This window comes from Plectropomus leopardus, chromosome 23 (genome assembly GCF_026936395.1).
Source record: "Plectropomus leopardus strain MGB_pleo_1.0 chromosome 23, ASM2693639v1, whole genome shotgun sequence".
In the NCBI taxonomy this organism is placed as follows: Eukaryota; Metazoa; Chordata; class Actinopteri; order Perciformes; family Serranidae; genus Plectropomus; species Plectropomus leopardus.
This window is the reverse complement of record NC_142198.1, coordinates 4,228,939-4,242,763: the sequence shown is the minus strand read 5'-3', so window position 1 is coordinate 4,242,763 and position 13,825 is coordinate 4,228,939. Positions and strand designations below refer to the sequence as shown.

The 13,825-nt window shown below is 38.4% G+C and overlaps 1 protein-coding gene across 1 annotated transcript in view; it reads right to left on the bottom strand.

Moving 5' to 3' along the window:
* Positions 1–13,825, bottom strand: part of zanl (zonadhesin, like) — a 38,826-nt gene that overhangs the window by 10,699 nt on the left and 14,302 nt on the right. The window contains exons 26-42 of the mRNA XM_088074024.1: positions 12,711–12,846; positions 12,417–12,558; positions 11,515–11,711; positions 11,157–11,295; positions 10,609–10,725; positions 9,387–9,511; positions 8,758–8,903; positions 7,551–7,694; positions 6,777–6,884; positions 4,965–5,134; positions 4,600–4,802; positions 3,760–3,904; positions 2,210–2,457; positions 1,287–1,464; positions 1,013–1,121; positions 777–871; positions 6–182 (exon numbers count right to left, since the gene is read on the bottom strand). Coding sequence (XP_087930150.1) covers positions 6–182; positions 777–871; positions 1,013–1,121; positions 1,287–1,464; positions 2,210–2,457; positions 3,760–3,904; positions 4,600–4,802; positions 4,965–5,134; positions 6,777–6,884; positions 7,551–7,694; positions 8,758–8,903; positions 9,387–9,511; positions 10,609–10,725; positions 11,157–11,295; positions 11,515–11,711; positions 12,417–12,558; positions 12,711–12,846 — 2,579 coding nt within the window. The remainder of the gene's footprint in view (positions 1–5; positions 183–776; positions 872–1,012; positions 1,122–1,286; positions 1,465–2,209; positions 2,458–3,759; positions 3,905–4,599; positions 4,803–4,964; positions 5,135–6,776; positions 6,885–7,550; positions 7,695–8,757; positions 8,904–9,386; positions 9,512–10,608; positions 10,726–11,156; positions 11,296–11,514; positions 11,712–12,416; positions 12,559–12,710; positions 12,847–13,825) is intronic.

The window sequence follows — 13,825 nt, the reverse complement described above, 5'->3', positions numbered from 1 at the left end:
CTTACGACAGAAGGTGTTGTTCCTCCATGTGATGGAGACTCCTGCGGCAGCACACATGTCGGCGTAGCTCTCGATGGCCTGGCACAGAGCCACGGTCTGACCTCCAGTGGCACACATGTCGTACACACAGTTTCCAAAGTGTGGCTCGGGGGGCACGACTGCGTGGCAGGGCTTAAAGATACCTGAGGACCAGGTCAGACACACAGAGGTGTAGAAGTGAGCATCAGAAAAAACTCATTTTATTCTGTTCAAGTAGGCTTTATAGGCATGACCATAATCAAAGAGTATTGCCAAAGCACATCTTAATAGTTGCTTTTAACATGGAAGAGTATAGAGAAATAACAACAATTATCTAATGCAAGCTGAACAGAAAGACGCACATCAGCGGCAATTAAAAAAATGCAAAAAAACAACAAAAAAAACCCCCTCCAAAATATAATAACAATACAAATAGGCCTTGTAAAAAATAATTATAATAATGATAACAACAGTAACGGCAATAATATTAATAAACTCTGTGTGTGTATTCTTGTACATGCTATATAGTGAGGACCAAAAAAAGTACTTTTGAAGCAGAATGAGGACATTTTTTGAAAATGAGGACATTTTGAAGGTCAAAACTTATTTTTAGGGTCCGGTTTGTAATAAGGGTTAGGAATTTAGCTGTGATAGTTAAGGTTACGGTTACGGGCTAGGGAATACATTTCAATGAAGGTCCTCACATATAAGATATAAGTACAAGGATATATGTATGTGTGTGTGTGTGTGAGACATACCATTAGGATCAGTGATCATGCCACAGCTGGTGGGCTTCTTGGCCTCCTCCTCTACCTTTTCATCACAGTCTTCCTGTCCTCCTCCGTTGGAGCAGCTGGAGAAGAGGTGGAATAAAGTGATGAGTCCTTATTATGGATGTTTGTGTACACACAGATGCTTTTTCATGATTTATTTTTGGTGACCTCACAGAACTGCCAAATCTCAAAAATATTATGTGTTGTGCTGTGTGACTCACTCAGGCCGTGGGTCAGGAACCTGCCAGCTGTCTCCCAGTTCATTGGTGTTAGCAGCCTGTGTGTTGTCTGGTTTCAAGTTGTCGTCTTTGGAGTTTCCGTTGAAATTTCCTGCCGGGAAAGCAAACATTAAAATATGTTACACAGTTTTCGACATAGAGTTGGCTATCGAGTGGAAATAGCTGTCATGAGTGGAAATAGCTGTCATGAAGAAAATCGGGACTGGAATCACTAGTGATATGGAAATAACAATTAATAAATGATACTGGTTCTTACCACACATGCCGCAGAGCAGGCCGTTGTAGGAGGATGGCAAGGTGACGTCAGCGTGGTGGTTGCCATCGAAGCGCACCCTGAGGCCGAAGGATGTTTCCAGGACGACAAACTTGCCGCTCAAGAAGATCTTAACTCCGCTGATGGAGGTGATAGGTGGGACAACCACTGTGCCATTGACCTGAGGAACACAGAGACGTTTAATCTGATGACTGAAACAGGAATCACTGATTATCAGGACGGCTGCTTGTTAATCATCTGTCAATTAACTTATTTTTTAGCCCATAATATAACAAAAACATTTTCCTAAAACCAACCGTCTGTAGGCAGGTTTTCATTACAGATTTGCACGTGTTTTACCTACCACGTTAATCTGGAGCCTCAGGTGACAGGTGAGTCTCAACCACAGTATGATTTATGGGCCGTGTTGCCTATTCTCAATTTTATTTTAAGGAAATAAGTGCGAAAGTCCGTCACTGGTGATCTTGTGAAATATCACTCTGGTGCACGTTCACATGAATGCAACACAAAGCGGGTTTCCATCACAGGTTTGCACAAAAAGTTAAGCGATATTTTTGAAATGTCAATAAAAAACAATTGTGAGATGACTGCATATTAACTGAGTGCTGTTCTGTGACTTCTCCTCTGATGAAAACATTTCAAGAAGCATGGTGATGGATGTCCAAAACATTAGCAGCTTTATTTCTATTGCAGCCACCACACTAGCCGTCATTATTTACAATCCAAGGCCACGTAGGTGTGTTTAAGGAGCCATTAATGGAAAGGCGAGCCCCTTATATGTGGGAGCTGCCACATATGAGGGATTTCTATCACTCATGCGAGTGTAAAATCCTTTTTGTATGTGTTTTATTACGCGTATTTTATATTCGGTTAATGAAAATCTGCCATGCTTTCAGGTAACATACCTGGACGTTGCGGCCCTTGCCGAGGATGATGGTCACACCGTTCACATTGATCACAACAGCTCTGACGTAGGAAACCTTCTTATTGCTCCCCCTGTGCTCATTCTGGGTGTCCACGGTGAAGTAGGGCATGCCAGAGGACTCGTTGCAGGGTTTGGTCAGGGTGTAGGAGCAGGCGCCCATGTAGTGGTGGGTGTGTTTGTCAAAGGTGGTGTAGTGGGGATCACCAGACACTGAGCAGATACCACTTCCTGCAAGAGAGAGCGAGGAATTTAGCCAAACTGTGTGAAGTCTCGACTGTTTGCTGATGAATTTCACACGTTGTCTTCCCAAAAAGTGCCACTGTTAGCATGTAGTACACTGTTGTAAATCACGTAAAACATACACAGACACTTGTATGGAGCTTTACAGACTTTGTATACGTCAGCATGTATGTGTAACAGTGTGGTCATTTGATAGAAACATGCACCATATATGTCAACTGAGATAATGAAGGTCTTAAAAGGGACTGTTCACCCCAAAATCAAAAATACATACTTCTTTCTCCTACCTGCAGTGCTATTAAAACCCGGACAACCCGACTATAAAAGCACTTTCTACTCCAGAGCAGTGTTACAGTTAAGCAAAGAAAAATGTTCTTTTTATAGTTTATACATGTCTGAAGCATGACTTGTATGTCAGTAAGATTTTAACTCTGGTTTTATGAACTACTTAAGTTATTAGTTGTCAGACTACAACCTCACTGTCATTTATTTATTATCACTGTTGCTTTATTTACTGTGCTCTTATTTTTTCTACTTGGCTGTTTACTGCTTCATATTTTGCACCAGGCAGAGTTGCTGTTGATATTTTCTGTTGTGTGTTGTACATATAATGACAATAAAGTCTGTTTCAAAATCAACTTATTATCACTTTAGATTGTTTTGGTTTAATTTTCTGTGTGGCTACTCAAGATTATTAACAGACCTTGTTGTGAGCAGTTTAATGTTTTGCTTGTAAAGGGACCCCTTAACTTAAATTGTTAAATTTTAGGGGTGAAGACTTGGGTTAAGGTAAGGAAAGGCTGAGTAAAGCTTCGGGTTAGGGTTAAGCAAAGTGGATTAGAGTTAAATCTTAGTATTGGGTTAAAACACAGCAACTCTTTTTGGGCTTATGGGGACCATGAGCACTGAAAAAAAATTATTTAAAACCTCCTTAAAAACCCAAATGCTTTATAAAACTAAACTAATACTACTAAACTAATACTGAAAATTGTATTTAAAAAAAGAATCAGCTGGGCCACTGAGCAGGTGAGTTAGCAGGAGCTTTATTGTTAAACAAGTACTCTGGTCGCCCCATGTCCTATATGTAAAATGATGTTAATATGAGATGTGTTGATGAGAAAGATCTCATAACAAGTGCTTTGAAACCTGATATACTGATGTATCCATATCATATTATTCAATGGGTTGGTGAAAGAAGTAAGTGCTAAAATTATATTAAGTCAATGTAATGTCCTGAGGTGATGGAAACATGACTCTCTCTGTGTGTGTGTGAGTGTGTGTAAAACATACCCAGAGGGCGACACTCATATTCTCCGTCTTGCAGCTGGCAGCTCTCGGTGGCTGGTTTACAGCTGCTGTTGTGACACTGGATCAAACCTCCACTGTGACACACACACTTCTGCTCACAGCCCTCCAAGTACCAGCTATCATCCACCTGATACACACACACACAAACACACACACACAAATGCAAATTACACATTGTATAGGAAGATACAATACAATCTTAATGCATCAAGCCTCCAGAAACGTCATTGTTTAGCTCATATACAAGACAGTGTGGTTAACCCTTTAAGACCTGGATCAACATGAGTTATCATTTGTTGCGTTTGGACGCCTTTCACAAGCATCTAAACTTTTAAATGCAAGCAAGTTGTCTGCTTTTTTTTTTTAAATTGGCAAGAAATGTCTTGCGAATTGCTGGAAATTAGCAAAATTATCTGAAGTTAAAGTCATTAGTGAAATTATCTGAAAATGAAAAGAGAGAGAGAAAATTAACAAAAAATAAGGAATATTTTCCAGAAAATATAAAATGTACTTTAAATTAGATTTGTCATATAAGCTTAATATTTAATATTTATTTAAATTCTATTTGTTATATATGTTTTTGTTTACTTTTCTTTTTTTGTGCAAATTGTCAGGTAATTTTCTTATAACATTAATTTCTTGCGATTATTTTAGATCATTTCTTGTAAAGTTCTTCACTGCCTCCTTCTTATGTTCTTGAAATGAATCCGGCTAATTTTCTTTGGTTTCAAAGACTTAACTAAAAACAATGCTTTTCTATTGTCGAGTTTGTGCTTAAAATATGATTTATTCATAATTTATTGGGAGGTTGTTGCCACTTACAGGGTGATAGTCTCCACTGCTGTCCACACAGCCGCAGTCCTTCAGTGACACACACTTGTCGTTGCTGAGGATGAAGCCCGGGTTACACTCGCAACCCTCCACGCACACGTCCTCACAGCCGGGAGGACCAACCACGTCAAGACACGTCTCCGGGCAGGAACTGGCGCACAGAGTGTAGGAGCTGTTGGGAGGACAGTCCAGGGCTGCATGGAGGGAGGAGAGGATATGTGATGAACAAAGAAAAGGTAGGGAGGATCAAAAAAATGATTTACATCAAATGGAACAGGATGTCCTCTGCCATCAGCAAAGAGACAATGATCTTTGGAAAAAAAAAAGTTCATCACATAAAAATAGTAAAGACATACGGCAGAAGCTCTGGGTTCTCCACGGGTGGACTTTGGCTCCGGCGCTCTGGCAGGCGTCGGTGTAGGCCTGCAGCTGGTCACACAGAACATGCTGCGTGCCGTTGAACTGACACATGTCAAACACACAGCTCTTAAAGAATGGAGTGGGGTTCACCACACTGATGCACTCCCTAAAACACAAAAAAAAACACACTGAAAAATCACAACTAATGCTGCTGATTACACGTGTACCATCCACTTAAGTCCTTGAAAAGAAATACAAATGTAACGATGTATAATGTTGAGAACATTTATATGCTTTTATTGGAGAATGGAAAAAAAAAAATACACATATAAAAACAAAATATATGAATGTGTGTGTGGATATCATGGGTTTATTTTTTTTGTCAGATACCTAACTCTTTATTCTTACGACTTTTAAAATTTAGATATCTTGTGGAATTTCAAATGTCACAAATAATGTTTAAGGCTAAAAATAACCTACTACGAGGAAATATTAAAAAAATGTTCAATGATTGAGAGTGGGGTTATAATTTAAAAGGGAAATTTAATTTGATGTGGCTGCTTTTTATTTTTTTTTTAAGTTTTTGTATATCAGCCTGTGGAGCAAAGCTATGGAACAGTTTTAATGTTGAGCTAAAACAATGTCTAACCATAAACCAGTTTAAAATGATGTATAACACATGATTTTCACTGAGGTTTTAGCAATCAGCAGGTGTTTTAAGGGGCTACGGTTTATTTTTTTTGGATACATTTTTTTCTGTAAATAATAATAAAAAAAGCTGAAGATATTTGATTTTGGGTATGTGTGTGTATGTATATATGTTTAGTTTATTAGGGTATAGGTTTGAATTAATAAGGAAGCTCTTTAATTAAAATTCAAGGATTTATGGAGTAGGAGTGGGATTAAATAAGTTCATGCTTATTGTCAATCCTTTTTGAATATCTAAGACATCATGTGTTTGACTATTTCTTTTGTTTTATGTTGTTCATTGTCTGTATATTACTTTTTTGTCTGTCTGTTTGTATAATCACTTACCTATTTTCTTTTTTACATGACCGAAATAAATCAAATCATGTAAGAATGTCGAATATGTATTTCATTTGTTATTATGTCCTGTTTTTAATTATTTAATTATTTTTCTTTTACCTGTCTTTCACTGCCCTGATATTTATGTATTGTCAATTTGAAAGCAGTTATTAGTTGTTGCATTTAAAATGGATAAAAACAATCGGTAAAAAAAAGTGTGTGTGTGGGTGCTTTGATATGGTTCAGAGTCCAGTGTTTTCCATGTGATTTTCCTAGAACGAGTGATATCTGTAATCTGAAACAGATAAATGAGTGAGATAATCTCTGTGAAGATATCACAAACACACACCTTCTGTGCAGCTGTAAAGTCCAAAACTGAGCCAATAAACTATCTTTTGAAAACTTTCACACTGATGTTAGTATCTATTATGACACCCTCTGACTTGCCTTTATCCACAGTGTGTTATCTGATACACATCCACTCCACAAGATAAACATGTGCTGACTCAGCTCCGACAGGGAGTACATCCATCCATTTATTGTGAACAGCTAAACGTTGCTATAGTAAAATTAAATATTATATTTTATTGTTGACTAACTTTTTCACTGATTTCTTGTTCATATTTGGGACATGTCTTGTTAAAGTTCTTGTTGCCTCTTCCCCATGCTTTTATGTTTAATATTTGGTTATTTGTGATGCCATGTATCACTGCAACTGCAACAGTTGGAGCAGGTCAATAATTCGTTACAAATTCAAAAAAAAAGAAAAGGTGCTTTCTTACTTGAAGGGTCCGGCAGGGTCTTTGATTTTGCCACATTTGTCTGGTTTGACCACCTCAGCCTCAAGTTTGGGGTCACAGTCGGGGTCAGGCTTGGTGCCTGGGGTACACCTGATCAACACAAACACAACTGCAGGGTCACAAACTATTTCATTCATCCTCAGGAATTATGGCGGTATCAATTTTTGATATATGTTCCCTCAAAATTAAAATTCTTTGCAGAATATTATCATATTGTACCTGTGTACACGTATAACGGGGGAGTTTTCCCTGGTGTCATGCTGTGTCACACACAGTTAATGGATTTTCGTTTTGAAATGAGCTCTGACCTTCATAGATTCCTGGTATTATGTTTATTTCTGTTATATAATATTCCCTCTCTCATAAAATTCTGACTTTATTCTTGTAAAATGCTATCTTTTTTCTTGTAAAATTCAGTTTATTCTCATAAAATGAAGATTTTTCTCACAAAACTATGACTTTATTCTTAGAATTCTACGAGTTTAATCTCGAGATTATAACTTTATTCTTGTAATATTATAATTCAATTATCAAAATCCATAATTTTTTTTCTTTAACATGGCCCTAATTCTCCATCGTACATGTATAAATCCATACACAGAATTTGTTTGTTTTATTATAATTATCAAACTATAAGCAGCTGAGCATGTGCACAGATTATTATTCACATGTAGTTATACACATGCTTAAATTTCTCCAGACGTTTAAAGGAAATCTATAAATTCCCAGATTTCAACACAAAAGTGAAAAACTCACGAGTCATCCTCATCCTCCTCAGTTTGCCAGCTGTTCCCAAAATCGTTGACGTTTCCCACCAGAACACCATCTGGTTTGGTGAAGTCATTGTCTGGCTTTCCGTCGTAGTCTCCGCAGAGGCCGCACATCTGGTCACGGTAGGAGCTGGTGGGGACGGAGACAGCGCGAAGACGGGATTAAGAGATGAAGACTAACGTTTTAAGAAGACTTAAAAGGTCAAATAGTGTTTTGTCTCTTTAATGGAATTCTAGAAACAAAGAGACAGAACACAAAAATCTTTTCATCTGATGCTTTTAGTCCAGGCATTGTCATCATCGATGGAAGGTTTATAAGAAAAGTATTAAGAGTGATGAGAGGATTTATTAAAAATAGCAGATCTGTGTGACCTTTGATCTACAGATTGGACAGATGCCCATCTGATTTCTGTTTTCATGACATATACCTCCACTCAGATTAAACTATGGCCCTCTGCAGTTTATAGCATCATCGTATATATTAACTGCTGACAGCATTCTGTCTTTCAGGGTGTGCAGAGACTCCTTCATGTCCAGGCTAAATACACTTTCAATTTTCAACATTTCCGCCCAAAACAAAAGTGGGTAGAGAATGGATTCACAGGTACAGAAATTGTCTTAACAGAAGAACAATCATCTTATATGTTTCTTCATTCTTTGTTTCACATATAAAGATAAACAATTCACTTTTAGGCTGTTTTATCTGTGCAAGGTAAGTATTGATTTGTGTGTTTGAGACATCATGTTGGATAGACTTTCAGTGAACTTAATGTTACATTAAAGGGGTAGTTTTTTTTAAATAGGTTTTTATGAAGTACTTATCCAAAGTCAGTGTATTACCTACAATAGATGACAGTCCACACTTAAAAGAAGCACACAAGAGTGTTGACATGGCAGCTAAGCAGTGTACTGCTTTGGATGAGGGCCTGTAAAAAAAATGTATTTTGGCCACCCTAAAAAACATCAATATCAAGTGTATGCTATATTGAGAGTATTTTCACAAATTCACCTTTTAGTTCCCCTCTATGCTTTTATCCAAACCACCAGACTCCATTGAGAAAAAAAGTCATTTTAGCTCACTGAACACAGGAGCTACTTGTCTAGTGCTGCCTCCATCAGTTAGTTTTTTGTGTTACTGTGTGACTTTGGCATTCTAAAGGATTTAGATTATTAAATCTGAATGGATCTCTAACCTGGGGACTGTGATCTGGGCGTAATGGTTTCCATCCCAGCGCACCTGCAGGCCGAAGGGCGTCTGCAGGGTGATGAACTGACCGGCCAGACTGAGAGACATGAGGGGAGAGGGGAAGTGAGGGAGGGACACTCTCCGTCCGTTTACCTGCCGGGATGAAAGAGGAAAACACGGTGTGAAGACGATGTAGAACAAAAGCTCAAGGTACACTCAATTTTCACATTTTCCTGTCAGCTTTACAGATGTGAATAAAAGCCAGCACACAGGGATTTACATCTCGGGCTGGATAGGATGACGGAGCATTGACACGGAGAAAACCCGTTTGATCTGTGGACGGATCAAACAGATGAGTACAGGAGACGAAGAGGAGAAAGAGTACGGACAGATTTCTGGGATTAAAAAGAGATCAAAGTGAAGGATAAGATCAAATAAAAAGGCGAAGAGAACGAGGAACAGGCTTTGGGTTGTAATTTCACTAAACCATAAGATTAAGATATAGAGAGAGTAGTACAGCTGGTATCTGTGTGTGAGTGTGTGTGTGGTACACGTATATACGCATGCCAAGTCATCCTCTTGTGATACTGACAGCTTGTGGAGAATACTTTGTGCACAGGTGTAAATGTTACTGACCAGCGTCCTCCTGGCTTTCATCAGGGTCACAGTGATTCCGTTCACAGTCACGTAGAGTTTTCTCAGGTAGGACAAACCTGACAGTCCTCTCTCCTCGTTCTTCCCCTCCACTGAGAACCACGGCCCTGCACACAGAGCAAACAGTTTACTGTGTGCTTTTTTTGATGCTTAAACTGCATGTAAATGCAGATTTATCACATGTAAAATGTCTAAAAACCACATGTGCTAAGAAAAGAAAAATGTGTTTCTCATTGAAATACAGCTTTATATAAGTTACACTAATCACCACTATGGTTGATTTCATTTATCATGTAGTTGCAGTGCCACCCCCTGGTGTAAGATTACCAGACTTTACAGGAGTGACACTCAACTTACGGCCCCCAATGGGGTGCTGGGTGGCCCCCCAACTACTTTTTGATTCACAGTAAAAATGAAGTGATTCCCACTGGGAATTGTTTTTGTACTTTTAGTATACATAGGGTGCCAGAGTGCATAAAACAGCATAAAAAAGACCTTTTATTTAAATTTTAAAAAGTGCCAGTGGAGGATCCTCTGCACCCCCGAAGGTCCTAGCTATGCCCCTAATGACACTAAAATCCTAGCAACATTATGAAATCCTAGAAATGTTCTAAAATCCTAGAAATGTTCTAAAATCATAGAAGCATCCCAAAATCCAAGAAATTATTCTAAAGTCCTAGAAATGTCCTGAAATCTTAGAAATGTTCTAAAGTCCTAGAAATGTCCCCAAATCCTAAAAACATTTTGAATTTCCTAGAAATGTCAGAAAATCCTTGAAACACTACAAAATTCAAGAAAAGTCCTAAAGTCCTAGGAAGGATGAAAATAACCTCTTTCACACTCACACTGTTCCGGGAAAAAAACAAAAGCAATTACAGCCACCCTCAAAAAAATAATAAAAATAATATATATATATTTGTAATAATTAGTATAATTATTAACTATTTTATCCATATATTTATTTTTATTTTTACATTATTATTATTTTATTTTATTTTTTACATTTTTCCTTTCGTTTTTTGCTTAATTTCAGGTAATTTCTATGTAACTTCTTCTCATGTCTTTGAAGAAAAGAAGTAAGAAAAAAAAGAAGAAAAACAAAATCAAGCCAATTTTCTCAGGTTTAAAAGGGTTAAGAGTTGTGGCAGGTATAATGGAAGTTAAAAAAAAAAACTAATTAATAAATATTTAGGCCTGCTCCTACCTGTGTTGTTCTTGCAGGTTCTGGCCAATGTGTAGGTACATGTCCCCATGAAGCTGTAGAACTTCTTGTCAAATGTGTTGTAATGAGGATCTCCAGACACCACACAGTCCTGAGAGCCTGAGAGACACAGACGACATCAGAGTACAATACAGCTGAGCGAACAGTCAAAAACAGCTGACTGACTGCTCTCCTGAGCTTCAAACTCTCAGTAAGACAACAGCTAAATAACAGTTCTCCTCTGCTTTTGACTTTGACTGAAATCTCAGAAAATGTCCTTAAATCCATCCATCCAGCCCTTAAATATTGGAAACGTCCTAAAATCCTGGAAATGACCTACAATCCTAGAAACATCTTTAAATCCTACAAACGACCTAAAATCCTAGAAACGTTATAAAATCTTAGAAAAGTCCTAAAATCCTTGCAAAGTTCTAAAATCCTAGAAACATCCTAAAATCCAAGCAACATTACTAAATCCCAGAAACGTCCTATACTTGTGCAATAGTGGGCATTTCATAACAGATGCATCCGAGTGTAAATTATTCACTTACTGGTGGGATAGCAGCCCAGCTCTCCCTCCTGGAGTTTACACTCGTGCAGTGGGGGACAATCAGCAGCGTCACAGGTAATTAGGGGAGCATCACATCTGCACTTCAGTTTACAGTTGTCCACATAAAACTCATCTCCAGGCTGACATACACACACAGACACACACACACACACACACACACACACACACACACACACACACACACACACATTTAACTTTGTTAGTTGCAGGAAGCTTAAATCAAGGCCACACTATCCTCAAAATGCAGAAATGGCCTCAATAAGATGGTTTAAAAATGAAATTAGTCCCAGTACACACACCACATTCCCAAGTGACTTATCACACCCACTTCACTGTACCTCATAATACTGGCCGTTGGTGTATGTGCAGCCACATGAATTCTTTTTGACACACTTGCCGGCACTCAGCACGTAGCCAGGATCACAAACACAGGCTTCAGAGCAGGGCCCGCTGCAGGATGGAGGTTTCCCAGTACACGTCTCCTGACAGGGGTCTGCACAGGGCTCATAGTGGCTGTTGGGGCCACATTTCAGGGCTGGGGGAAGGACAGGAGGCTCAAGTCAGTAACAGGGCGAGCACAGAGGCAATTATCAAGACAAGATTTGGAATGCAGAAAATGGCACCACTTTTAATGTATAGGTAGCAGGCTATAAGTGTTGGCTATAGGAAAATAACTTATCAGGATTATGTGCAAAAAATATGATGCCAAAATCATTGAAAACTCAAAATAAATGCAGAATACATAGTTAACTGGAGGTAAAAAATATAAATGTAGCCCATGTAAAATAAAACACTAATAATTTGACTTGTGAAATTGTCCTATCAGTACTGTACAACCAATTTATTTTACCCAACATAACATACATTACGTAAATATCACATAAATCACATTGTCGTTAACTTACTTACAGTATATGAAGTTGATGTGACACGTGTTGTGACAAAGGTGATATGACCATTGAGATGTATGTAATGTATATGAAGTGACATCTATGATGCATGCAGCGTATGTGATGTGATGTATGCGACCAATGTGACATGTCTGTCACATTATGTTGACCATGTTACATAGTTTATAAACCTGAATGCCTCACACTGGACCTGAACAGTAGACTCCTGGGTTAAAGTCCTGTGTTTGTTTGACCCATCCACCATTTAGACTTTCTTGCTCTTTAAAGGATACTCCATCATTCCTCACTCCATCCAACCTACATTTCTTATGCTTTCACCCAATACTCACGGCAGAAGGTTTCATTCCTCCAGGGTCCGATATTAACCCCGCGGTCCTGGCATTCATTGACGTAGGCCTCTATGGCTTCGCACAGAATTGGTTTGGCTCCATCCAGCTCACACAGGTCAAAGACGCAGTCCCTGAAGTAATTCTTAAGAAACACACATAGTTCAAATTAGAAATTCTAATTTCTGTGTTACTTTTTCTTACTTTCTTACTTTTGGCTCCTTATTTGATTTAACTGCATCATTTGTATGTGTACTGTATATGTGTGTGAATGTGAATGTGGGTGTAATGACTTACGTTTGGGTTGACTTTAGGGTGGCACACAGCGAAGGGGCCCTTTTTGTCCAGCAAGATGCCACAGTATCCAGAGCTCTCATACATTTCTTGGTCTTCTTCACACCCAGGGATTGTGGTGTTGGGTTTCTTATTACACCTGTCAACACAGACAGTCAGTTAGAGAAGTTTTGCGTGCTGGTTGATTAATTGTTGTCACAAGAACATGTGATGAAGCAGTAATGGGTCTATTACTTGTTAGTACGGAAATAACAGGTATCCAATATTAAATAAACAAAAAACATAATAACTTAATAATTATGCAATCCTAGAAATATAGGTGCTATCTAGAACTATATATGTTCTTGAGTTTGTCCCCATGGGAGAACCCTTTTTAGTCATTGGTGCAAACGTTTATAGATACAGCCCTTTCAGAAAGTTAAACCTAGAGCCCAACATTATAGGGTTATACCCTACGTGCTCCCTGGTACAAACATTTACAATTTTTCCACAAGGAACCCCCTCAAAAGGTTCTATCTAGAGTCTAGCATCAAGGGTTATACCTAGAACCATCTGTAAAAGGTTTAACCCAGAACACCCTCTGGGAGATTCTCCAGAGAACCCTTCTATGGGGTAATGTTTTTTACAGAGAACCCTCAACCTTCTAAGGGTAATAACAAGAACTCACCCATACCCCTTTTTCTACCATGATAGAACATGTATCATTCCAGTCCCAGTACCTAATTTTGACTTCTTGAAAGCACTTTAGCCAAAAAATAAATTGGTTCAGAATCCAAAAAGTTGATTCTCAGTTGGAACCAAAAAATAGCAGCTTTTCCTTGACCTGAAGTGTGAGCCGTGATGACATGAGTAGGTGTGTCATATTCTAAAGGTACGAAGGCAACAATGGAAAAGTCAAGTCAGAAATCATTGACAAAAAGAGCATGCAGAGATCTCGTTAATGGTTGGTCTGGGTGTGTTTTTGGATTAAAAAAAAAAAAATACAGTATCTGTAATATTAACAGAACAAAAGTTTGATGCAAACCATGCAATCTAACAACTTGCTATTATTGTCTGCTTCTGTTGTGCACTGTGCAACACCCTCCATTGATGATGAATCCTTGATTACAATAGTTCTG